The sequence below is a fragment of the Lutra lutra genome, chromosome 7 (genome assembly GCF_902655055.1).
Source record: "Lutra lutra chromosome 7, mLutLut1.2, whole genome shotgun sequence".
In the NCBI taxonomy this organism is placed as follows: Eukaryota; Metazoa; Chordata; class Mammalia; order Carnivora; family Mustelidae; genus Lutra; species Lutra lutra.
This window is the reverse complement of record NC_062284.1, coordinates 105,686,599-105,713,256: the sequence shown is the minus strand read 5'-3', so window position 1 is coordinate 105,713,256 and position 26,658 is coordinate 105,686,599. Positions and strand designations below refer to the sequence as shown.

General features: G+C 37.9%; 1 protein-coding gene across 1 annotated transcript; it reads right to left on the bottom strand.

The window, feature by feature from the left end:
* Positions 1–26,658, bottom strand: PSMA3 (proteasome 20S subunit alpha 3). The gene is made up of 11 exons (XM_047736299.1): positions 26,502–26,658; positions 22,591–22,673; positions 14,422–14,545; positions 11,717–11,818; positions 11,562–11,635; positions 9,074–9,146; positions 8,246–8,311; positions 5,397–5,443; positions 2,171–2,238; positions 596–660; positions 1–152 (listed from the first exon to the last, which is right to left on the bottom strand). The coding sequence occupies exons 1-11, from the start codon at positions 26,520–26,522 to the stop codon at positions 108–110; spliced, it is 768 nt and encodes a 255-aa protein (XP_047592255.1). The 5' UTR covers positions 26,523–26,658; the 3' UTR covers positions 1–107.

Sequence of the window (26,658 nt, the reverse complement as noted above, 5' to 3'; positions counted from 1 at the left end):
TTCAATTGTTACAAGACAAAAATTTAATGAAAATTGGTAGATAATCCACAGGGCTAAAGAGTTCTTACATGGGACTGTATCAGAAATTTAAAATAGGTGCTGAAATGTTACATATTATCATCATCTGATTCATCTTCTTCCTTCAATGATTCCTGTTAAGAGAAAGTGTTTAAAATCAATTTTTAATATTGTTACAACCTAAATCTATTAAGCACTTGTCACTGAAAATTCTTTGTAACTGAAGATGGACAATGACTTAAGATAACCTACCCAAGGGAAAGAAAAGGGTAATTAAGTACATCTTATTCTAATAATCAACTGACTATATTATTGATAGAACACACAACATGAAATATTCTTGTTTCAATATGAAACAATATGAAAGCATTAAATGTCCTGAAAAATCCTTACCATTTTCACATACAACATTTTGGAACCAGGGCAACCCTATCCCCACTGAAGATAACCCAGAAAATTTCTAACCTTTGTTCAGTTCAACTCTTAAGTGTTATTTAATAGAAATCAACCAAGTTCCTTCATTATTCAACACTTACTTTCATACCTTTAGCTAGAATTATCACATGCTGTAGCTTACCTTAGCATATTTCTCTGCCTCTTCCTTTATATCTTTTGGAACAATTTCATGTCTTCCTTTAGTTACTGCAAATTAAGCCATATTTTTAAATGAATTAGAAATGATGACTACATTGTGATTTCCAACACAATTATCTACCCAATCCATAGGTATAATCCATCTAGTGTTAAAAACTGTTGGGGTGCCTGGGTGGCTCAGTCGTTTAGCGTCTGCCTTCAGCTCAGGTTGTGATCCCAGGGTCCTGGGATGAAGCCCTGCATCTGGCTCTTCCCTTGGCAGGAGGCCTGCTTCTCCCTCTCCCACTCCCCCTTGCTTGTGTTCCCTCTCTAGCTGTGTCTCTCTCTGTCAAATAAATAAATAAAATCTTAAAAAAAAAAAAATTGTACTTTGAGTAATACCACAAGTTCAGAAGTCTTTTGTTTTCTCCACGTAAGATTAAATCTGTCCAAATTTAGCTCTTATGAAAACAAGTAAATTATACAATGATTTATCCTGATGCTATAAATTCTAAGCATTTATTAATGTGCAGTATGATTAATTTTTAAATTAATTTAATTTTGATTAATTTTGAAACCCCATCCATGGTTAATATTTCAAGAAAAAAAATGGTGATTCTCAGTAAATGGATGCTTCAAAAAAGTACATTAGTCAATTAAGCAGAACTTCCCCTTCAAAAATAACTACCTTGTAAATTTGTTCTGGACTGCTTTATATTAGAAAGTGGTAAAAGGGCGCCTGGGTGGCTCAGTGGGTTAAGCCGCTGCCTTCAGCTCAGGTCATGATCTCAGGGTCCTGAGATCGAGTCCCGCATCGGGTTCTCTGCTCAGCAGAGATCCTGCTTCCCTCTCTCTCTCTGCCTGCCTCTCCATCTACTTGTGATCTCTCTCTGTCAAATAAATAAAATCTTTAAAAAAAAAAAGTGGTAAAACATACTTAGGTACTACCCACTGCACTTGAATTTATGCATGTTTCATGACTCAGCAATTCGACTCTTAAGTATGTTTCCAAAGAAATGCTACATATGTGTAACAAAATTATTACACAAGACATCCACAGCTACACTATAGTTAAAAATGAAAGAGCCCAACTAACCAGCATCAGAAGAAATGAATAAGTTGTATGATATTTAGACAACAGAATACTATAAAGCAAGGCAAATGAACAAATACCGTACACCACACATGACTTACACAAATAATGCTTAAGTAAATCAGGGATAAAAGAATATATATACTATGTAGCATATATACACTGTATAATTCACTCACATAAAATTGAATAGGCAAAACTATGAGTTAGAATTCAGAGTAGTGGTTACCTTTGGGAACAAGGCAGAGAACTATAATTTCAAAGAAACCTAAGGGAACTGGTATATTTTTGACCAGAGAGTGAACAGTGGTTACATGAGTATATCCATGTTATGACAATTCATCAATTCATCTGTTCTTGGTGTACTTTTCTATACATATATGTCATTACCAAATTATTTTTAAGATTTAAAAATAAAGCCCCCCAATTTTAAATTGGGTTTGATACAGATGACTCAGAGCAAATAAATATACAAAAATAACTTACTTTCACCAACCCAGCTGAGCTCTAATTCAAAAGCTTTATCCTTAACTTCATCATGTACTATGTAAATTCTAGAACACAAAAGGGAAAATTAACATTTACTTGGTCACTACAAACATGTACCCAGTCAGCACAAATTAGAACACCCATCCCTAATACAAATACTTATAAAATTATAGACTAGACACATTACAGTTTATATTTAGGAACACTCCTAGAAAAGACAATATAGGCTGAGTGGCTCAGTCAGTTCAGCATCGGACTCCTGATTCTGCCTCAGGTCATAATCCTCAGGGTCATAGGATAGATGAGCTCCATACTCAGCACCAGGACTTGCTTAAGAGTCTCCCTCTACCCCCAGCCCATCCCCTGCTCTCCCTCTTGCTCTGTTTCTAAAATAAATTAAGTCTTTAAAAAGAAAAAAAAACAATACACAAAGATGGATATAAAATTAAATACTACAAAGGAGTGTTTACAACTCAAGTTGTTTGATACTGTTGTGTTGTAGACACACAACTCAAAAAGATCGCTCAAAAGGAACACAGATTCGAATGGGAAAAGGCCATTATTACAACCATATCTTTTGAGGATATTTATTACTTTCAGTAAACGATTTTTTTTTAAAGATTTTATTTATTTATTTGACAGAGATCACAAGTAGACAGAGAGGCAGGCAGAGAGAGAGAGACAGAGGAGGAAGCAGGCTCCCTGCCGAGCAGAGAGCCCGATGTGGGGCTCGATCACAGGACCCTGGGATCATGACCTGAGCTGAAGGCAGAGGCTTTAACCCACTGAGCCACCCAGGTGCCCCACAGTAAGCGATTTTTAAAACAAATTATTAGCTTGCAATTATTATAGGTCTCTTCAATCTGAAGCTTCTTAGCAGGTATCCTTTTTTAAACCCCTTATCCATTTTATAAGAACTATATGCCCCTTAACCTGGCCTTCAAATTATAATACATGCCAAACTGTAATTAAAAAAAAAAAAAAAAAAAAGGCACTGGGGTGCCTGGGTGGCTCAGTGGGTTAAAGCCTCTGCCTTCAGCTCAGGTCATGATCTCAGGATCCTGGGATGGAGCCCCACATCAGGCTCTCTGCTCAGCAGGGAGCCTGCTCTCCCCTCTCTCCCTGCTTGCCTCTCTGCCCTGATCTCTGTCAGATAAATAAATAAAATCCCTAAAAAAAAAGAGGCACTGTCACAACATTAAAAGTATCAGAGCAAAGCTTTCTTATTTTACCTTTCCTAACGTTTTCACACACTTCACTTTTTTTTTTTTTTAAAAGATTTTATTTATTTATTTATTTGACATAGAGAGACCACAAGTAGACAGAGAGGCAGGTAGAGAGAGAGAGAGGGAAGCAGGCCTCCCGCCGAGCAGAGAGCCCGATGCGGGACTCGATCCCAGGACCCCGAGATCACGACCTGAGCCGAAGGCAGCGGCCCAACCCACTGAGCCACCCAGGCGCCCCCACACACTTCACTTTGCAGGATATTTTTAAAGCCTTGCTAAACTGTTGTACAGGGAGGGGTACCTTGGTAGCTCAGTTGAGCATCCAACCTGTTTTCCACTCAGGTCATGAATACAGGGTTGTGAGACTGAGCAAGTTGGGCTCTGTCTGCACTGGGTGTGGAGCCTTGCATAGGATTCTCTCTGTCCCTCTACCTCTGCTCTGTCCCTCTATTAATAAAAAATAATACTAATAAGCTGCTGTACAACTCAGTGAGGATTCTTTATCTTCCAAATGGTTCTACTGTAAGATAATTCCCAGAGCTCCTCCTGTTAAGTGACAATCACAGAATGGGTTCTGCTGCTTCACAACTGGAAAGAGGAGAGAGGTCTCTTGGTCAAACAGGGGTAGGGAGGAGATAATATGGTAGCACCAAGAATGGTGACAAAATCATAAAACACTTAAGCATGTTATTGCAACTATCAGCTTTAGAAGAGATTAAGAATACCATTTAAATATGTAATGGAGCCTGTAGGACTTTATTTTTCTCGCATGTATTAATTGTAAAACCTGAGACATTTGCACAAACTACTGACTAGACATGTAGTTCTAATGTAGAATAGTATGTTTATTATTTTTAAATCTGAAAAGCTGGCTGCAAAACTAGCGTTTTACTGGATTTTTTTTTTAAATACCCCATGCCTACATTCTTTGATCTGGAAGAATCATGAATTCTGAAGCATTCCCTCAGGTTTATGGACTTAGTTGATATTTAATGTAGTCACACAAGCATTCTACACCAAGTACCTGTAAGTAACATGAACCACTTCAGGCTTTCTTTTTTTTTTTTTTTTTTTTAAGATTTTATTTATTTATTTATTTGACAGAGAGAGAGAGAGAGATCACAAGTAGATGGAGAGGCAGGCAGAGAGAGAGAGAGAGGGAAGCAGGATCTCTGCCGAGCAGAGAACCCGATTCGGGACTCGATCCCAGGACTCTGAGATCATGACCTGAGCCGAAGGCAGCGGCTTAACCCACTGAGCCACCCAGGCGCCCCACTTCAGGCTTTCTTAAAGCTGTTCTTAAATGTACTGAAATACTCTTCTCAGCTTCTTAGAAAAGCCTTTATGATTAACATACTTGCCCCCCCAAAAACTGACTGTATAAAGGAGCCAGCTTCATGTGTAGAAGTAACTGTCAACCTAAAATAAGGTTTGTAGGGCGCCTGGGTGGCTCAGTGGGTTAAGCCGCTGCCTTCGGCTCGGGTCATGATCTCAGGGTCCTGGGATCGAGTCCCGCATCGGGCTCCCTGCTCGACAGGGAGCCTGCTTCCCTCTCTCTCTCTGCCTGCCTCTCTGTCTACTTGTGATCTCTCTCTGTCAAATAAATAATAAATAAAATCTTAAAAAAAAAATAAATAAATAAATAAATAATAATAAAATAATAAAATAAAATAAGGTTTGTAAACCAAATTCCTATTATTGGGACTTCTGAGATTTGAGAGAGTAGGAACTAGCCAATGAAGCTCCTAGAGGTCCACACTGTATCCTCCTACTCTTGAATTCTTTTACCTACATAGTTTTGTCAAAAGCTGTCTTTTCACATCCTGTTCACTGGCATTTGAAATATGACTATTCTCCTTACTGAGATTTTTTAGAACGTTAAACTCACCTTCTAAAAATCTGGCATGACATTATTTCAAAACAAAACAGGCCTTTAGAATTAATGTATAAGGTTAAATGAAATATTTTTGTCAATGATAATTAAAATTCCAGCTTACATTTTTGCAACTTCTTTAACAACATCACGGCAGGTCATTTCTTTCATCTACGGAAAATAAAATATTGAGTCATGAGTCAAAAGAAGAACTTTCCACTTACATTAACTATTTTCGGATTCTTTACACAACTGTCAATAACCCATACTTTTGACATAGGATCTCAGACAAAAAATCAAAACCATAATACTGTATTTAAGAATACCAGTCTTGGGGCACCTGGGTAGCTCAGCGGGTTAAAGCCTCTGCCTTCAGCTCCAGTCATGATCCCAGGGTCCTGGGAATGAGCCCCACATCGGGCTCTGCTCAGCAGGGAGCCTGCTTCCCCCCCCCCCCACCCCACCCCTCTCTGCCTACTTGTGATCTCTTGTCTGGCAAATAAGTAAATAAAATCTTAAAAAAAAAAAAAAGAATAGCAGTATTGTCAGAAAATACACAAACCTAGTATGTGGGACTAACTACAAAAACAATTGGCATGGGCTTCAAAAAATTAGTACTGGTGGCTCAGGTCCAAATCTGGTTTCGGCTCAGGCGGTGATCTCAAGTTGGTGAAATCGAGGCCCAAGTCGGGCTCTGCACTCAGAGCCTGCTTGAGATCTCCCTTTCCCTGAAAAAACAAACTGGTACTGGGAGAAGGTTAAGACTTACTTGTTTTTGAGAGAGAGAGAGAGAGAGTGGAAGGGAGAGCAGGAGTCGGGGTGGGGAAGGGCAGAGGGAGAAGCAGACTCCCTGCTGGGCAGAGAGCCTGACGCAGGACTCCCCTCAGTCTAGCACCCTGGGATCAGGACCTGAGCTGACGGCAGACGCTTACCTTTAGGGTAAGACTTAAAATAGAAAAGATATAATTGAAATTCGAAGTGTTAGTCTTAATTATGTCATGGTTTGAAAAAGTTACAAAATGACACTTGAGAATACTGAGGCAGTTTGTAGACTAAATATCTGATATCTTAGGTGTGATAATGGTATTCTACAGAGATGAACACTGAGGCATTTAAGGATAGAGTGTCACTGTAACTGTTTCAAATAGTTCAGGAAAAAACAAACGTATAAAACTGGAAAATAGAGTGGGAGGTGGAAGGGCCTGGTGGTGGGTATTAAGGAGGGCACGTATTGCATGGAGCACTGGCTGTGGTGTATAAACAATCTTGGAACACTGAAAAACTAAAAACAAAAAAAAAGCTGGAAAATAACTTCAATGTACATGGAGATAGTTGTGTTATTATCTTTTCTGATGTTTACATTTTTTCATGTTAATTTGGGGGTGAAGTAAAAGGTACCTTCATATTTTTCCCCTTATAGGCATAGATTCCCCAATTATCTCTTCATATTTTTCTCTTTATAGTTAAGTTGTATGATGAGTGAATTAATGTAATAATAAAGGCAAATTTAAGCAAACTTTTTGAAAAAGCCTATTTTTTCTTTAGATTTAGTTTTTTTAAGAAAGAGCACGGGAGTGTGGGGAAAGAGCAAACTAAGATAATCTCCAGGCAGACTGAATATGGAGCCCAAATCGGGGCTTGTTCTCACTACCCATGAGATCATGACCTAAGCCAAAACCAAGAGCTGGACGCTTAACTGACTGAGCCACCCCAGCACCCTGAAAAAACATATTTTAAATGACAATTATATTTTTATATATGTTCATGAAATTTTTATTTCATAACATAACATTCTTCATAATAAGCAACATCAGAAGAAAAGCCAGAGCAATGACGCAGAACGCAGGCTGGCAAACTCCTTTCTATACAGAGCCATATGGTCCATATGGTCTTTGGTCTCTGTTCCAACTATTAAACAATACTTTTGTGGTGTGAAAGCAGCCAGGGACTGACTGTGACTGTGTTCCAATAAAACTTGAGAAAGAAGACAGTGTGCCATAGTTTGCTGACCTCTGATTTAGAGCATGTTTTTGTCATTAAGTATACATACATGTTCCTCAATTAAAGCGATGTTTCTCCATTGTTAGCTAGGATTTGTTAGTATTCCTGTATCTTGTTAGGATTTAATCTCAGAAAGACAGAAGGATAGATGCTCTAAATACTGTATTTTCAAGTGTATGTATACACACACACACGCCTTTAAGGGAAGTTTCTGATAAGCAACAGTGAGCAAATACTGTTTCAACATTAAGTTGATCAATTTGGCTGAAAAGAAAATCACATTAAAACAAAACTTTTTACACTAATAAATTATGGTTCTTGGGGGAACAAAAAGTGAGTAGCTATAACAGGTTTTATGCCTTACCGAGATAGGAACAAAGGAAATAGAAGCACCATGACATAGACTGCACAGACAAAAGCTGTGATCCAGAGAAGAAATGAAATAGTGAAATACCAGAGTTCTCACACTAAGGCTCACAGAGCTCCCTCCATGAACGGGCCTCAAGCACTGAAATTATTTATTATTTTTTTAAAGTAGACTCCATGTCTAGTGGAGTTCAGTCTGGGGCTTGAACTTACGATTCTGAGATCAAGACCTGAGCCAAGATCAAGAGTCAGATGCTTAATTGACTGAGCCACCCCTGTGCCCCAAGGATTATGAAATTATATGAAAATTTCCATATGTACTTTTCTGGATTAACAGGTTTATCAGTAGCCGTAATTATAAAGGGCTCCATGACACAACTCTTACAGGTATCATATGTATGTATGTACACACACACACACCTCTCTCATATATATATATATATATAAAAGAAGTTCTCCAGATTTCTTAGTTTCTAATATTCAGAAAACTCTGCTCAGAACAGCAAACCACACTCAATGAATCCTTAAACAAAAAGGTTTCATTTGTGGTAATAAGATTTCACTACATGAGGATGATATTACAGGAAAATTCAAGAATTAAATTACCTGAAGTTTTTCTATTTCTGTCTTTGCAGCTTGCCTGGCTTTGCCAATGGCACAACCCCAATAACCCTATTTTTAAAAAAAACACACCAAAAATTACAGATATTATTCAATTAAATTGATATACTATCCTAAAATCATTAGTGGCTATGACTGTCTATTTAAAGATTAACAAAAGGATGTGAATGACTTTCAAAAGTAAGTACAGAGAAATACAAAACATCTAATGAACACCAGGGGGTTCAAAAAAAAATTCTAGAATAATGTGGATTATTTTTAATAGAGGTTCTATACAAGAAAAATTAACATCATTATATATTCTACTTCATAAACTAGAGATGTTTTTGAGGTTAGGAATGGAAAAACTTTTAGCATTATGACAAAAAGAAATTGAGATAATTCAATACTCTAAACCATTTATTATACTGAAAAAGTTTTTTAAATGAAAGGATTCCCATTTGTACTTCTATATAATAACAAATTATAAAGTCTTTTTTGTAATTTGTAAAAACCATAAATATCTCAGAAGAGACATAAGATGCAAGAAATCCCATTTAAAATCATTTTTTTTTTTAAAGGAAGGTTTTAGTTTTAGGACATTGTTAGTATTTATCAGAATAAAGGAAATACCACATCTTGAAATGCAGATTCTGTAAACAGCACACTGAAAGCAATAAATCTTTTTATAGGCTATTATTAATGATAAACAAGAAACTATTACTTTCCTTGAATTAATTTTAAAGAAATTTTATGTAATCCAAATACATGGTTTAAATGCTAATGAGATACCATTAAACTAAAAACAGAAATTCATGATTTAAAATCACTCACATATGAAACTCCTGATGGGTCAATCATGTAGAGCTGTGCACCATCATTCACACTGTAAGACCCTAACATGAAACTGCATGAAAGTAATAGTTTAAACCATGGTCCTTAATACCATAAAAATATTAAAAATTCAGTAAACATACAATACCTTCTAAGATAAACTAATACACATAACTCATAATAAACACTTTGATCAGCTAATTTCAATAAGACTAGTACATACTTGAAACTGTTCAAAATTTATATGGCTTTCTTTAGTATTAAATTTGCTGATGAAACTTTCCTGGGAAGACAGCAGTGAAGACAAAGAAGTAATGACAGATGGAAAACCAATGAGAAGGCCCAACAGATAAAGGCATACACATGAAAAAGCCAAGATAACAAAACTAACAGGGATACATTTAATCTGCCTCAAACTCTTATTACACCCCTCATTCTTTCTTGACTATACCCCAATATTCCTCCAGTTCTTTTTCTACAGTAATCCAAACTGATTTAATGTATTTTTATATGCTTGACAAATTAAAATTAGGCTGTTAATCACATAAATCAGTGATTTTCTGAAATTGTGATTTAGTTTACCCTCGAAGTAGAAAAGAAACCAGCTTCATCTTATGTATCAGTTCATGTATAGACTACCATAACACCCAGCTGTCCAGTTCTCAGCCCTACAATCATTTCCTTCTATATTCTATAAAACTTATCTTTCAGAATATATAACTGGTTGTAATTTAAAAACCCTTCAATGTTTTCCTTGGTATGAAACACAGACTTCTGTATGACCTTGCCCCTTCCTACATCTTCAGTACCCCTCCTACACACCAACAAATCCTGACCACCTCTGCATTACCTGAAATGCCCAGGTAGTTTCATACCCTTTTCATGAGTTACTCTTACATTCCACCTACATCTCACATTCTTTTCCTTGCCATCTCTCCAAGGAAGCAGCCATTCCCTAACTGGTGCTAGGCCCACTATAGTCAGTATATATCCTATCACCTATAAAGCTATCAATGAAAACATACTTCTGTGTCCCATCCTCTCACAAATATCTATGACTAACTCATAGTATATCTTCAATATTTACTGAAAAAGTTCTCCACTATTCTTATTCCCTTAGAGAAATGATGAATTCAGAGCGTTCAAAGGTTAAAAGAAGTGGAAAAGCATTCTATGAAGTCTGAAAGCAAAGTGTTTCAATGTAATTTAAATGAGAACCTTAAGAACAACAATATAAAAAATGTCTGTAGGCCTAACTTACTGGCTAAAACTCAGGTTTTCTCTAACATCTGTCCTCGGTAATTTAAATATGACTGATTATAAACAACTGAAAGGCAGGACTATAGCTGATAAACTTTCTATAGCCTTTTAACAGTGGCAAGCAATCAGATGCTAGTAAATGTTTTACTTTGATCAAACAGGACTATTTATTTCTTTAATGTTACAAACTAACCATGTCTTTTTAGGAACATCTAGAGTGATGATAAGTCTCTGAGCCCTATTTACATATTTACATGTATTCAAGTCTTGATGCAATTGAATCTCAGCTTTCCCCCCCAAATAAAAATACCAGCACTTCATCAATTAAGAGCATTGTACCTAACTGCTTAAAGTAAGTGTAGCTGATGGAAATTAATGAGAAAACTGAAATCTCCCTTTAGCTGGCTACCTTCTAATGTCAAAAGAGAATATATTTGGGCGCCTGGGTGGCTCAGTGGGTTAAAGCCTCTGCCTTCAGCTCAGGTCATGGTCCCAGGGTCCTGGGATCGAGCCCCACATCGGACTCTCTGCTCAGCGGGGAGCCTGCTTCCTCCTCTCTCTCTCTGCCTGTCTTGCTGCCTACCCATGATCTCTATCTGTCAAATAAATAAATAAAATCTTTAAAAAAAAAAAAAAAAAAAGAGAGAGAATATATTTAAAGTCAATTTGTTGTATCCTGAGAATGCTGGGGTCTGACACCAGAGAATTTTTTTCTAGTTTTACTGAGAAATAGCCAACATGCATCACTTACCGTGTAAAGCATGATGGTCTGATTTACATGTATTGTGAAATGCTAACAACAGGTTTAGTGATATCCATCCTCTCATAAAATAAAATAAAATGAGAAAAAAACTTTTCTCCTTGTGACGAAAATTCTTAGAATGTATTCAGCAACCTTCCGCTAAGTCACACTACATTGTTAACTATAGTCATCATACTGTACATTACATCTCTAACAGTTAATTTGAACCTTTATACCTTTTGACCACCTTCTTCCAGAGAATATACTATAATCAGATTAAAGTTATTACTAGGAGTTCTCTGTTTTATTATCACCTCAAATCTGTAGAGTCTTTTTCACTATTCAAAGTTTTTTGTTTTTATGTACAGTTTTATTTTATCATTGCCCTAATACTTCTTGGTCATAGCTCACACTTCTAAGGGTATAAAAAGCTAAGATACTGGGGAAAACAGTACAGATCTGACTGAATCTCACAAAATTTCATACCTGCAGCCAAAAGGTCGAACAGCACTGTAGAGTGTATACGCATGTACATACATGGCCACTCTGTCTGCAAGATGCTATGAGGGAAAGAAACAGAAGAGCTTATGAGCAAATTTCTACTACTGTTCAAAAGGCTCCTCAACATATTATCAACTTACTTTTAATGGAATGTTATAGCCAAAATTAGATCTAAAGTTGGAAGCTTCTTCTCTTGCAATGTCTGCTAACGAACGAGCATCTGCCAACAAACCCGCTACTGCCTGGAAGAAAGTACGTACCATTAGCAGATAAATACATTCCTATCACAAATAAAGGAAAGTGTGTAATTACTGTAGGCTTAATATTTTAACAAGCATCACCACTAAAAATAATTTGACTTAAAGCTCTTTATAAGGCATTCTGGCATTCTGATTGGGTGGGATCAAAATAAAAGTATGGAATTAAAATTCAGAAATTTACCAAGTGTGATTTCATTGTTTGCTGAATAATGACATTTACAAGGACTATTTCTATAATTAATCCTTCATGTATCCCAGTTTACCAATTCACTATAAATAGGCAACAACCAGAATAGATCAGGACTGATCTCTATTTAAAGCAGTTCTATGTTCAAATTACTAAAAGTTTTGGTCTAAAAGGCACAACCTCAAATCTTTTTCAGCTTATTGACTATTATAAACTGCAGTGACAAACCATACATCTCCCAAGACTGGTAGCTTACAACTACAGTTTCCAAACCATGTGCTGAGAGATGCTAGGGCACTACAGTGAACTCAGTTACAGAACATTTGGAATTTGGGGGATACAGTTGTTGAAGTAGTTCACAGTTTCAACATCAGATCATTCTGTATTCCTTATAATGCCATTGTATTGTTGAGCACCTGGATTGCTATGATAAAAAAGTAAGTACCACACAAAAATGCATGTGGAACAGGAAATGGAGGGGAGGGACACACATAATCTGATTCCAAAGTTTAGGAAGTTGTGCAGTGCACATTAGGAAATTTGATTGTTTAAAAATAAAAATATTTTTCTTTAATTATATGTGTATTTTTTCTCTTACAGTTACTAAGTTTTTAGAACCATAAACACCAAGTTATTTAGACCTAAATGCATAATCCAAACCATTCGGTACTTCTTTTGGTGCAGGGAAGCAATTTAAAAAAATGTTACTGAAACACTTAGTCCTGGGAACAAAAAGTCCAGAAACCACCAGCTTAGGAGATTTACAGAATTTAAAAGTAAGTGATATCAGAATGACAGCATTTTTTCTACTGCTATTAGTAGTAGTAGTGATGAAAATTTCTAATACATAGTGAGTACTTATTACATGCTAAGCATTCTAGTAATTTTTAACCTTATAGGTCCTATTTATCCTACTTCTGAGGTGAGGCAGTTGTGTTTAGAATAACTTCCCCAAAGTTACCCAGCCAGTAAGTTTCACCATTTAAAGAATCTTCTATTGCTTTGGAGAAAGCTTACTGTGAAGTCCAATAATCCTCAAACCACTTGTGACAACTGTGGAGACAGAATATTAACCCTTCATTATCTCCAACCCTCTTCTACAGGTGATGTTTTGCCATTCCAGCTATAAGGAATGGCATGTTTCCTGGCTTTAAATAACAAATGTAACAAATTTTAAATTTCTAAGACAAAGTTTTCCCATCACTAAAGTACCTTTAAGCATACATGATTTTTTTCAAAATACACCTACCTAAAGTTTGTATTTACTAAGTGAAAGAATGCATAATTCACTAGTTCCCTCCTAGCAGCTGGGTTACAATCTGGCAAGTTTCATCAAAGCACACCAGTTTCACACTGTGTATCAACTAAAATTCTAAAAATAAATACAGTGGTCCAAAATGACACAAAAAAAGCCATGTCAGTTTCACTGGCAATAAAAAAAATTATCTATAGCTTTATAGTTTATTGCTTATATTTTATTGGTCCTTTGGTGTTCATGTGTAACACATCTCATTTATAAATATAAAAAATTAGAGCAGAGTAAGTGGGGCCTATAAGATCTCACCCTGCAGAGTGGACTCTGAAATAACATGCAGACCATGCAGACCCAAATTTGATCCCATTTTATTTCTTTACCAGTTGTGAGTCTTGTTTTCTTATCTGTAAAAATGGGATTAATATTACTTTCACTGGGATGTCAGACTTAAGATAATTTATGTGAAGTGGTTCACACGTTTTCTTCCTTGCCTTCTCACTAAAGAGGGTTAGAATCACTCCCTTGTTTTCCTTTTGTTCTGACTGAACAAAGTCTAACATCTATATAGAATGACTTCAGTATATACCAGTAATGGATTTATGGATTCACCTGCAATTATGCAAAGCAGTCACTCAAGACTCCATCTGCACAAAACAAATAGTGATGTCTATGAAGCTATTAAAAAGGATGTGTTCGCTCTTCCTTTCATTAAACAACCTTTCTTGGTGTTCCACCTTTTAGTGAGGTATTCTCTACCTGATAACATCTTCAATATGACAGTGATTCCCACAAGAGAGATGAAAAGCTAAAGATTCTATGCCTCTCAAGCATACCCCTTACCTATACTGCCAAGATCTCTTTTCTACACATATTTCTCACCTCTCTCTCTCTCCTCCCTTTTCTTAAGGCAATTTGATTTCTCATATATGTCTCCAGTCAGTTTATAAGAACATTACCTTCCTTAGTGAACTGTTCACAAGCCAGTAACTCTGAGATTACTTCTATGGCTGCTCTCTCATCTCTTTCTGCCTCAGCGTAAAGTAATAAATGGTTCTCTTAAAATTACATTTTAATATATTCCAAACAGTAACTTCACAACAAATTGGACAAGGCAAAAAGGAACATTTTTTAAATGTGACCTACCATTCCAACATGCCGATCAACGTTAAAAAGTCGTTTGTTGGAACCTTCTTCATAAAGTTTAGAAAGGACTAACTTTTCTACCCCAAAGACAACGCCATCTTTACATCTGATTCCAATAGCTGTACTGGAACAAGTAGAAGAAAATCAATTTTTTTAAGTGAAAATAAAAGAAACTTCATAAATTAAGTTTAAAAAAAAACATACAAATAGGTAACATTTAGTTTTTTACATGTTAATACGTTAAAGCAAATACATTTGAAAACTAGAAAGAGGACAACCTACAGTGTGATAAATGAAGTCTATATAAATGAACACCAGATGACCCCAAAAATAACTAGCATATCATGACATAAAAATATGTACAGAATGGCAGAGTGTCTGGATACACATTATAACAAATGCTGACTTAGTTCTTGTCCATTTAAAATGCATAGAAAAGACAGGTTATGGGGCGCTTGGGTGGCTCAGTGGGTTAAGCCTCTGCCTTTGGCTCAGGTCATGGTCTCAGGGTCCTGGAATCGAGCCCCGCATCGGACTCTCTGCTCAGCAGGGAGTTTGCTTCCCCCTCTCCCTCTGCCTGCCTCTCTGCCTACTTGTGATCTCTCTGTCAAATAAATAAATAAAATCTTAAAAAAAAAAAAAAAATTAGGGGTGCCTGGGTGGCTCAGTGGGTTAAGCCTCTGCCTTCGGCTCAGGTCATGATCCCAGGGTTCTGGGATCAAGCCCCGCATCGGGCTCTCTGCTCAGCAGGGAGCCTGCTTCCCTTCCTCTCTCTCTGCCTGCCTCTCTGCCTACTTGTGATCTCTGTCAAATAAATAAATAAAAATCTTTAAAAAAAAAATTAGTTTAGAAAAGACAGGTTATATACAAACAAAAGTTAACATAATTAATCCAGGTGGAAAGCTTAGAATCCTTTCGCTAATTTGCTTTTTCTGCAACTACTGCTTATTATAAGTATATAAAAGAATATAATACACATTTTGAACTTCTTAAAACAAAATGGATCTTAATCTCTTAAATGAAATGTGAAGAAATTATATTCTACCATTTCAAGATAAAAATACATCATTAACTTTGTTCTACCGATCATTTTAATAAAAAGGGAATTCTGATGAGAAACAACCAGGAAAATGAACAGAGCCACATAAATTCCACAAAAAATTTCAGATACTCCTTCCCTCACATTTTAGGTATCTTCAATGGCTCCCCTTTTCAGTTTAAACTCCTTGACCCAGCTTTCAAAATTCTTGAGAATCTATAAATTACATTTGTAGCTTATTAAGTTTCCCATTATAAATCCCACATACTACTGAATTCAACCTCACTATCATTCCCCAAACACCTTATGTTCATTTTTGCTTTTTTATCTTTATTGAGGTTATCCTGGGTTATAAAATACACTTCCTCCTCACCACTGCATATTTAAATAATTCTCCACAAACTTCTGCAAACTCACTTGACCTTAAACTCTACAGCCTCAGGTAGCCTTTCCTAATTATTCCAAGTCATCATCATTCTCACTATTTAAATCTAAAACATTCTTTTTCCGAACTACAAGTTGTCAAAATATGGTCTACAAACCCCCTGAGCATCCCTGAAAAAACCTTCAAGGGGGTATGGGAAGTCAAAATTATTTTTTTTTAAAGATTTTATTTATTTATTTGACAGACAGAGATCACAAGTACGCAGAGAGGCAGGCAGAGAGAGAGGAGGAAGCAGGCTCCCCACTGAGCAGAGAGCCCGATGCGGGGCTCGATCCCAGGGCCCTGAGATCATGACCCAAGCCGAAGGCAGCGGCCTAACCCACTGAGCCACCCAGGCGCCCCCAAAATTATTTTTTTTAAGAATTTATTTATTTATTTGAAAGAGAGAGAGAGAGAGATCACAAGTAGGCAGAGAGGCAGGCAGAGAAAGAGGAGGAAGCAGGCTCCCTGCCGAGCAGAGAGCCCGATGTGGGACTCGATTCCAGGACCCTGAGATCATGACCTGAGCCAAAGGCAGAAGTTTAATCTGCTGAGCCACTTAGGCACCCTTCAAAATTATTTTCTTAAGAATACAAGACACCATTTGTTTTTTTCCACTATATGGACATTTGCACCGTTGGTACGACAGAGAAGCGTTAGTGGGTAAAACTGCTGGCATTTTAATACAAACCAAGGCAGTGAAACAAATGGTAGTAGTGAACTACTAATCACTGTATTCTTCATTGCTATGCGCTCACATTAAAAAAAAAAAAAAAAAAGAAAGAAAGAAACTCTCACAGTTAAAAAAAATTTGTTAAGAAGGGCATGCCTGAATGGCTCAGTTAAGCATCTGCCTTTGGCTCGGGTCATGATCCTGGGGTCCTGGAAGTGAGTCCTGTTATGGCTTCCAGCTCATGGCTCCCTGTTCTCCAGAGAGCCTACTTCTCCCTCTGCCCGCTGCTCCCCCTGCTTGTGCTTTCTCTCTTTCTCTGAGAAATAAATAAAATCTTTAAAAAAAAAAAAAAAAAAGAATGTCCTTAAGAAAGCAGTAATTTTTAAAAGCTATTCTAATATTTAAAGAAAGCAATAATTTTACTAGGCAACAACCCTTGAGTACCTGTTCTTTTTATTATTATCATAATGAAATAAAAGGTACTCAAACATCAAAATATGGTTGCCTAAAGGAAAAAGTACTAATAAAACTGCTGTGAGGGGCGCCTGGGTGGCTCAGTGGGTTAAAGCCTCTGCCTTTGGCTTGGGTCATGATCCCAGGGTCCTGGGATGGAGCCCCGCGTCGGGCTCTCTCCTCAGCGGGAAGCCTGCTTCTCCCTCTCTCTCTCTGCCTGCCTCTCTGCCTACTTGTGATTTCTGTCTGTCAAATAAATAAATAAAATCTTTAAAAAAAAAAAAAAAAACTGCTGTGAACTTTTTCAGAGAATACCTGTTTTTACCATCAATGTCAGACAAACTACAGATATTATGTATAAGGCAGACTTTTTATTGCCTGTGATAAGACTCAAGTTTTCAAGCATAAATTGGAATTTTAGGAAATATATTCATCACCGTGAGGTTGTCGATTTCCCAAAACTTACAATTTTTATTTATTTATTTATTTTTAAGATTTTATTTATTTGACAGAGAGAGATCACAAGTAGACAGAGAGGCAGGCAGAGAGAGAGGAGGAAGTAGGACCCCGCCGAGCAGAGAGCCCAACGCAGGGCTCGGTCCCAGGACCCCGAGACCATGACCCAAGCCGAAGGCAGAGGCTTAAGCCACCCAGGCACCCCAAAACTTACAATTTTTATAATCAGAACAGTGGTGATATTAACAAGTGTGACGTTTCTGACTATTCCAATAGATAGATGAAAAATATCAAATTTGGACGACCTGTCATAGCACAGTGAACCAATATTTTCCAAATGACCAACTTACATGCATGGGTAAAACATGTGAAGTGCAAAACAGTCTAACAGATTTTAATGTAAAACTACGAAAAGCTCATCATTAAGTTTTCAGACACCACACTGCAACTAACCTTTAAAAAAATTATTATTTGTCCAATTTGGGCATAGTGTCAAAAAACAACATCCATAATTATCTGAAAAGGCTATTAAAATATGCCTCACTTTTCCAACTACTTATCTGTATAAAGCCTGATTTGCTTCACAGGCTTCAATGAAAGTAACAACATATTAAAGCTGATAATGAGAATGTCTTACATTAAGCTTCAATTAACTATTGAGATTTACAAAAATGTAGAACAATGCCAGTCTTCTCCCTACATTTGTTTTATACTGTAGAAAAGTTACTTTTCATTTAAAATGTTACTAATATTAAACAGTTTACTCTTAATCCCAGGAAACAAACTGAGGGTTGCTGGGCAGTGGGAGGGGAAGGATAGGGTGGCTGGGTTATGGACATTGAAGAAGGTATGTGCTATGGTGAATGCTGTGAATTGTGTAAGACTGATGATTCATAGACCTGTATCCCTGAAGCAAATAAACTATGTTAATTTAAAAATTAAATAGTTTAACGTTAATTTATTACTTACATTAACATGCAACTATGATTATTTTATTTTACTATTTTTACTTATTTTTATTTTACTTTTTTATTCATTTATTTGACAGAGACAGAGAGAGAGGGAACACAAGCAGGGGGAGAGGGAGAAGCAGGCTTCCCGCTGAGCAGGGAGCCCAATGCAGGGCTCAATCCCAGGATCCTAGGACCATGGGACCTGAGCTGAAGGCAGATGCCCAATGACTGAGCCACCCAGGCACCTCTACAACTGTAATTATTTTAAGTGAATTAAGTATTTTTTATTTTCTCAGTTTTATTGGTTTTTTTGTTTGTTTTTATTTTTAAAGATTTTATTTATTTATTTGTCAGAGAGCACAAACGGGGAGCAGCAGGCAGAGGGAGAAGCAGGCTCCTCCCAACTGAGTAGGGAGCCTGATGTAGGACTCAATCCCAAGACCCTGGGATCATAGCCTCAGCCGAAAGCAGATGCTTAACAACTATCACATCCAGGCATCCCTATTTTCTCAGTTTTTATTTCTAATGTGATAAATATTGACAGATCCAATAACATGCATAAATAAAAGTTCACTGATCATGGTAGATATCGATGGAACTAAAGCCTAATAAATAAATCCTCTCTGAAGTCCTCAATATTTTGGGTTCTGGTGTTTTGGGGTTTTTTCCCAAGTAAAAAGGGGTCCTGAGATCAAAATTTTAATTTTTATTCCAAACAATTTAACACTCATTGTTACACTGCACAATCCTTTAGTACCTGGGCTCCTCAATGAAGCTAATGGGGAAAATTATAGTTTATAATTTAATCTTTCCCTTTTTTTCTTGTGTATATTACTTTCTAGGTGCATACGTTGATAAAATAGTTATGATCATGGTATATATACTTCAATAAAGTGCTTTTAAGTATTCACTTATATGTCACTGGTTATTTGTTTTAGTAGTTTCTTCCTGTGCTTAAAAGATAGCCAGGGCACCAGGATGGCTCAGTAGGTTGAGTGTCCCATCCTTGGTTTCGGCTCAGGTCATGATCTCAGGGTCCTAGACCTAGCCCTGTGTCAGACTCCACACTCAGCAGGGAATCTGCCTGTCCCTCTCCCTCTGCTCCCCACTGCCAGAATATAATCCTAAATTATTTGGCTAAACATTTTCTAACTATTAACTTATATGTCAGACTATTATGAAAATTAATATACAATCTAATTTTATGATTTTCTACATTCTGTGCCTAAACAGGACTTAAAAATTGTCCAAATGTTTTTACATATATTTCATTCTTATGGTAAAGTAAAGGCAGGGTAAAGGTCTACCTCCCAATTTTACAAACAAAAATAACTTTCAGAGGACCAAATAGAGGCATCCTATATATTATTTCCATTAAGCAGCAGCTAAAAGGAAAATCCACATTTTTCTGATCCTCATTCAATATTCTATTATACCAAGGTTACATCAACCCCTTTAAAAGAAGAACTTCGGGGCGCCTGGGTGGCTCAGTGGGTTGAGCCGCTGCCTTCGGCTCAGGTCATGATCCCAGGTCCTGGGTTCGGGCCCTGCATCAGGCTTTCTGCTCAGCAGGGAGCCTGCTTCCTCCTCTCTCTCTGCATGCCTCTCTGCCTACTTGTGATTTCTCTCTGTCAAATAAATAAATAAAATCTTTAAAAAAATTAAAAATAAAAAAAAAATAAAAGAAGAACTTCTGGGGCCCCTGGGTGGCTCAGTGGGTTAAGCCTCTGCCTTTGCCTCACGTCATTATCTCAGGGTCCTGGGATCAAGACCTGCATTAGGCTCTCTGCTCAGTGGGGAGCCTGCTTCTCCCTCTCTCTCTGCCTGCCTCTTTGCCTACTTGTGATCTCTCTCTGTCAAATAAAGAAATAAAATCTTTTTTTTTTTAAAGGAGGAATTTCCCTGGTTTTTCCTTATGCAGAAAAAAATACTCATTTTTTATGTTTTAATTTTTAATTAATTTGCTATACTATAACTATTTTAAACCGTATTTAGAAATACTTTACAGAAAACAGGGATGTCTGGGTGGCTCAGTGGGTTAAGCCGCTGCCTTCGGCTCAGGTCAAGACCCCAGGGTCCTGGGATCAAGTCCCGCATCGGGCTCCTTGCTCAGCAGGGAGCCTGCTTCTCTCTCTCCGCCTCTGCATGCCTCTCTGCCTCTGCCTGCCTCTCTGCCTGCTTGTGTGCTGTCTCTCTCTCTCTTCCTCATAAATAAATAAATAAAATCTTTAAAAAAAAAAAGAAATACTTTACAGAAAACAAATTCCTAAAATATACAGATCCTCATAAACTAGTCTCAATTTTTTGTATTACATATGGTGTCTCTAGTTCTTTTCAATCAAGACTTCCTTTGCCAGCTTTATAAACCAGTGAAAATGCAACACTGCAAAAGAGGAAGAGAAAAACAGTAACTTTTTCCAAGTCCTTCTGCAGCTCCTTGGTCTAAGGGCCTATCTTAACAACAGGAAGAAAATATGTCAACTTTTTTTCTTGATTCTGACTCTTCTGAACTCTATCAGACTTCTACATAACAGTGACAAAATACATTTCAGCCTTACTTCTATTATAGTATCAGACACCAACAGCTTATAAGTACCAGTATCTCTAAAACCATAATATTAAACACAAAATAAACTAGCTTCATTACAAATCCTATAAAAGGACTTAAAATGTATTTCTTCCCAAATTTTTATATTTCATAAGCCACTAGGAATCCATGTCTTCTTTTAACAAAGGATGGCCTAAAAAATGAACATTTATTCATTAACTACTGAGGGCTTGCTATGTGTGAGCACATGCAAAGACAAGTGACAGTCTCCACTACATGAAACTTCCATAATCATACATTAAAGGTGTAAGCAGAAACTGGTACTAGCACAGAGTATTAAATGTGGACTTTTCTAAAATTCTGCAAACATTTCCCTACTCCACCTCTACTCCAAAAGTTTCATTATAAGGAAAAACTTGGGCTCAAACACCAACATCATTTGTTTACTAGGCCCCCTCAAAAAAAAAAAAAAAAAAATCCTTTAAGAGACATGAATGAGATATTATGAAATGTATTATTTTTAAAAAGTCTTTTAATTCATCCCAAAGATTCCAAGATATAATGATCATGTAAATATAACTCCGAAATTTCTTCAATTGAGTACTTACAGAATTTGTCATCAAGCTAATAATTTAAGATGTTACAGGGGTAACCAAGGAATCATTTTGGCTCATTACTCTAAGCAAAAAAAGACAAGAGTGAAGGGGGGACCTAGTTGGCTCAGTCGGTTGGGTGACTGCCTTCAGCTCGGATCATGATCCCAGGGTCCTGGGATCGAGCCCCACATCAGACTCCCTGCTCAGTGGAGTGCCTGCTTCTCCCTCTCCCTCAGCCTGCCTCTCTGTCTACTTGTGCTCTCTCTCTCTGTCAAATAAATAAAATTTAAAAAAAAAAAAAAATGAGTGAAGGAAGTGAGTCCAACAGAAAGACATGGAAGATAACTTAGTGTTCCTGTACCTTTTGGAGCGTGGCCCCAGAACAGGAAAAAAAAAATTCCTACTGGGACAAACGCAACTAACTGCATAGGACTTTTTAAACACGAAAAAATAAAAGATAAAATAACAATGTAACAAACTCAATGGCCAGGGAAATAAGGATATAAATCAAGAATTTCAAAAAGGAAAATGGGATAGCAAAGATGATAATGAATTTGGTTTTATACACTACATTTGAAACACGGTAGAAAGTCTAAGTGGATAATCTCAGAACCAACCAGAAATATAGGACTGAGGTTCATGGAAAGATCTGACCTGAAAAGAGATCTGGAAATGATTAATAAACTGAGATTATTTTAGGGTTCCTATTATTTTGTGTGCCAAAGTGACATAAGAAAGCCTAATTACCAAAAATATACAAAAGGAGATATTTAATTTTTTTTTCTTTAGATTTTATTTATTTATTTGACAGACAGAGATCACAAGTAGGCAGAGAGGCAGACAGAGAGGGAGGAGGAAGCAGGCTCCCTGCTGAGCAGAGAGCCGGATGCGGGGCTCGATCCCAAGACCCTAAGATCATGACCTGAGCCGAAGGCAGAGGCTTAACCCGCTGAGCCACCCAGGCGCCCCAGGAGATATTTAATTATGTTAAAACATGATAAATTCCAAATAAAAAAATGTTTCTTACCTACTATTTTCCACAGCCTTCATAGCATATTCAACTTGAAAAACTCTTCCATCAGGAGAGAATGTAGAGGCTGACAGGTCATACTAGGAGGAAAAAGGCAACAATAAGCTTAAATTATATATCTCTGGCAGTTAATAACCTCACCACCTTTCTTTCTAAATGGCTTACACATCAGAAATGCATGTTAAGAGGTGCCTGGCTGGCTCAGTTGGTAGAGCATGCAGCTCTGGGTATCAGGGTTGTGAGTTTGAGCCCCACCTGGGGTATAGAGATTACAACAGAAAGACAAAAAGTCGGGGGAAAGAAGAAAGAAATGTATGTGTGTTAAATCTCAAATATTATGCTTTGAACAAAAGGAAGCATGTCAGAGCAGCAAGAGCAGCCAAGAGAAAAGCTACTTTAGATTTCTGCTATTGAAAAGCAAAAGACAAGTGCCTGGCTGGCTTGGTCAGTCGAGCATGCAACTCTTGATCATGGGGTTGTGTTGCATGCAGAGAGAACTTAAAAAATAAGATTTAAAAAGAAAAGCCAATAGATACAAATCCCAGGTAAAGTCAAAATCTTTTTCACACAGAACACAAAGTTCATTTTTGTACAAAATGGAGATATTCTGGGTTCCAGATCACCACAATAAAGTGAATAAAATGAGTTCTCTGGATTCCCAGTGCATTCTGCATTCCCAGTTTTGGGGGTTTTTGGGTTTTCTGTTTCTCTTTTTTGGTTTTCTGGTGTTTTGAGAGAGAGAGAGAAACCATGAGGGTGGGGAGAGAGACTCTCAGGCAGGCTCCACGCTCAATACACAGCCTGACGGGGACTCGATCTCAGCACTCTGAGATCTTGACCTGAGCCAAAACCAGGAGGTGGATTTTTAAGGGACTCCTGGGTGGCTCAAATAAGCATCTGCCTTTGTCTTGGGTCATTATCCCAGGGTCCTGGAACCCAGTCCCACATCAGGCTCCTTGCTCAGTGGGGAGCCAGCTTCTCCCTCTGCCTGTCCCTTCCTGCTGTTCCCCTAGTTTGTGAGCGCTCTCTCTCTCTCTCTCTCTCTCAATAATAAAATCTTTAATTCACTGATGCAGCACTAACAAACCCTAGAGAAAAAATATAGCATTCAAACTTTTAATAAGCATCTATTACATGTTAATATTGTATATGTAATATATGTAATATATATGTAATGTATGTAATATATTACACTATAAGGGAATATAAAGACTAATCATTCTTGAAGTTTTTCATTTTCAAATGAAACCAGGCATAAATCTTAGAGCTGGAAGTACAGCAGTAAACCAGAAAAAGGATTATAATGAAAATAAGACAGGATGAAGTGGCAGTCTGAGAGCCTAGTACAGACTACCTGATCAAGGAAGGCCTTGCTAGAGCAGTCAGGTTTAATTACTTAGGCGTGGCCAGACCTAAATAACAAATAACTAGCCATTTAGGATATGGAGGGTAGAAATAAGCCTAGCACAATGAGGGAAAAGAAATAGACTACTGTATCTTGAGCACTAAGTGGTGGAGAAAAGAGTAAATCATATCAGAGGCATGTAAAAACTAAACTATTGTGAATCTTCTAGGCTGAAGTAAGAAGTTCGAATCTTATTCTAAATGCAACTGGAAGGGGGCAACGAGGTGGCTCAGCTGATTGAGCCCAGGTCGTGATCCTGAAGTCCCAGGATTGAGTCCTGTATAGGGCTCCTTACTCGGGGTGGGCGGGGGGGGTCTGCTTCTCCCTCTGATGTCTCCCCTTTCATTCTCTCTCGCGCACAAATAAATAATAAAATCTTAAAAAAAAAATGCAACTGGAAGTCACTGGAATTTAAGCTTGGATGGGGGAGAGGATCGAGGGGGTGATATGATCTAATTTTTTTTTTAAATTTCACCTAGAAAACAAACTGTAGAGAGAACAAGGATGGAAGCGCAATCAAATATCCCAAAGGTGGTAAGAGATAAAGACAATATTTTGAGAAGAGAGTTTTAAAACAAAACAAAACAAAAAAACTTGCTAATGGATTGGCTCAAGGAGTAACATAAAGAAATTAAACGTGAATCATAGACCTTTTTCACTTGAGCAATTAGAACTGGACCGTTCACTGAGCTGAAAACTGTAGGAGATGCAAAATAGCAAGGGGAGGGAAACTCAGAGCTCTACTCTGAGCATGTAGTTTGAAATGCCTATTAAACAACCAAGTGGTGGGGCGACAGGGTGGCTCAATTCCTTAGGTTTCTGCCTTCCCTCAAGCCATGATTCTGGGGTCCTGGGATAGAGCCCTACATTGCGATCCCTGCCCAGCGGGGAGTCTGCTTCTCCTTCTTCCTCTGCCTGTGCCCTCGGGCTCGCTCTCTTTCTCACTCACTCTCTCTCAATAAATAAATTTAAAAATCTTAAAAACAAACAAACAAACAAACAAAAAAACATCAAATGGAGAGAAATGTCAAGTGAACAGGTCTTCATACCTGGAGTTCTTGGGAGAAGTGAAGACCAAAGATATGCCTTCAACAGTGGTGCTTCCTGAATCTCAATTTCCTGATTTATTAAATGAAGATTCTTAACTCTACTATTATAATACCAAAATACCTCCCATGTTTACACTTATCCAATACTTTTAAAGGGTTTTCAGGGTGAAACACTATTAACTGAAGGTAGTATTTTTTTTAAGATTTTATTTATTTATTTGACAGACAGAGACCACAAGTAGGCAGAGAGGCAGGCAGAGACGGGGGAGGGGGGGGAGGAAAGAGCAGGCTCCCCACTGAGCAGAGAGCCCCATGTGGGGCTCCATGCCAGGACCCTGGGATCATGACCTGAGCCGAAGGCAGAGGCTTTAACCCACTGAGCCACCCAGGCGCCCCTGAAGGTAGTATTAACGTAGTTGCAAAATCAATTTGCTACAACATTCATAACTAAGCATTTACTAATTTTAAAATGTTATGACATAATCTTAGCATCTCATACCCAGATGAATTAAACCATTCAAAACGTAAATCGCCTGTTATCAAACTCGGAAAACCAGTATCTTGGTCTTAATGCTGAGTATCAAAATCTTGTTTAAAGTGAAACTGATGAATTTAGAAACCCATTATTCAATGCCTCTAGGGCAAACAACCAATACTTCTAAAGAAAAACTAGATTTTCTATATGGAAAAATACATAAAAGGAATAAGCAAAAGACTGCATATGTACGTTTAACACAGGAAAGTAGTAAACTGAGTAAGTTAACAAGTCCAAGTCCAAAACCCTCGGGTCTATTAACGGAAGCGGTTTAAGTCCCTGGCTAATGATTTAAATGTTTAAGGTATGGTCTCTCCAAGTGATGTTAAGTAATTTGTACAGGAAAAGCTGGGACAAAAGAAAAACGTAACGGACTCTTCAGATTTCACTTTTCAGATAATTTTTCTATTAGCGCTACCTACTAAGCGGACGGTCAGTACATTCGAAGGCAAGACAGGGAAGGGCCAATGAGTCAGCAGCACCCTGGGACCTGGAACGACGGTCCATGGAAAGCTCCGTCTCAGACCTTGGAATCTCAAGCCGCCTTGCCTCAGTGGTTCTCAAGAAGCTCACGATAGCCCAAACCCTTCACTCGCTACAACAGGCTCCACGAGTTTCCACTTTCGGTTTCGCTAAGCAGCTAAAGAAAGTGACTCAGCGATCCAAAGAGGCTCCAAAGTCTCACTGCTGCGCCGCCAAGCCCGCTACACCTGAGCTGAAAAGCTTTGGGTTACCGTCACCGCAAACGAGGGCCTACAAATCAGCGCAGGAAAGACTGCCGGTCACCAGACAACTGGAAGCGGCCCACCTGGCCGAGGGCAAACCCGGCGCACCCCGAAGCGGCGCACCCCAATAGGTCTGTGCGATTTCCCCTCAACGCTAATCCGTAGGCTAGTAAACTAAAACACAGCAAACTCACCCCAGTCCCGATTGAACTCATCCCGCTGAAATCTCCAGGAGACCAAGGGCTTCAAGGCCTAAAGCGCTCCCCCAATACCGCGGCCCACAGACTAGTAACAGGCTCTCTCATTGGCTGCTCTTTCAACCAATACCTTTCTCCTCTGTGGTTCGTTCCT

Excerpts from the sequence above, each read along its gene's own strand:
- PSMA3 (XM_047736299.1), bottom strand. The coding sequence starts at position 26,522 with ATGAGTTCAATCGGGACTGGG. Across the intron at positions 14,546-22,590 it reads AAGGCTGTGGAAAATAGTAG|TACAGCTATTGGAATCAGAT; the intron begins GTAAGAAACATT and ends TACTTGTTCCAG. Across the intron at positions 2,239-5,396 it reads GTTAAAGAAGTTGCAAAAAT|AATTTACATAGTACATGATG; the intron begins GTAAGCTGGAAT and ends TTTGTGTTCTAG.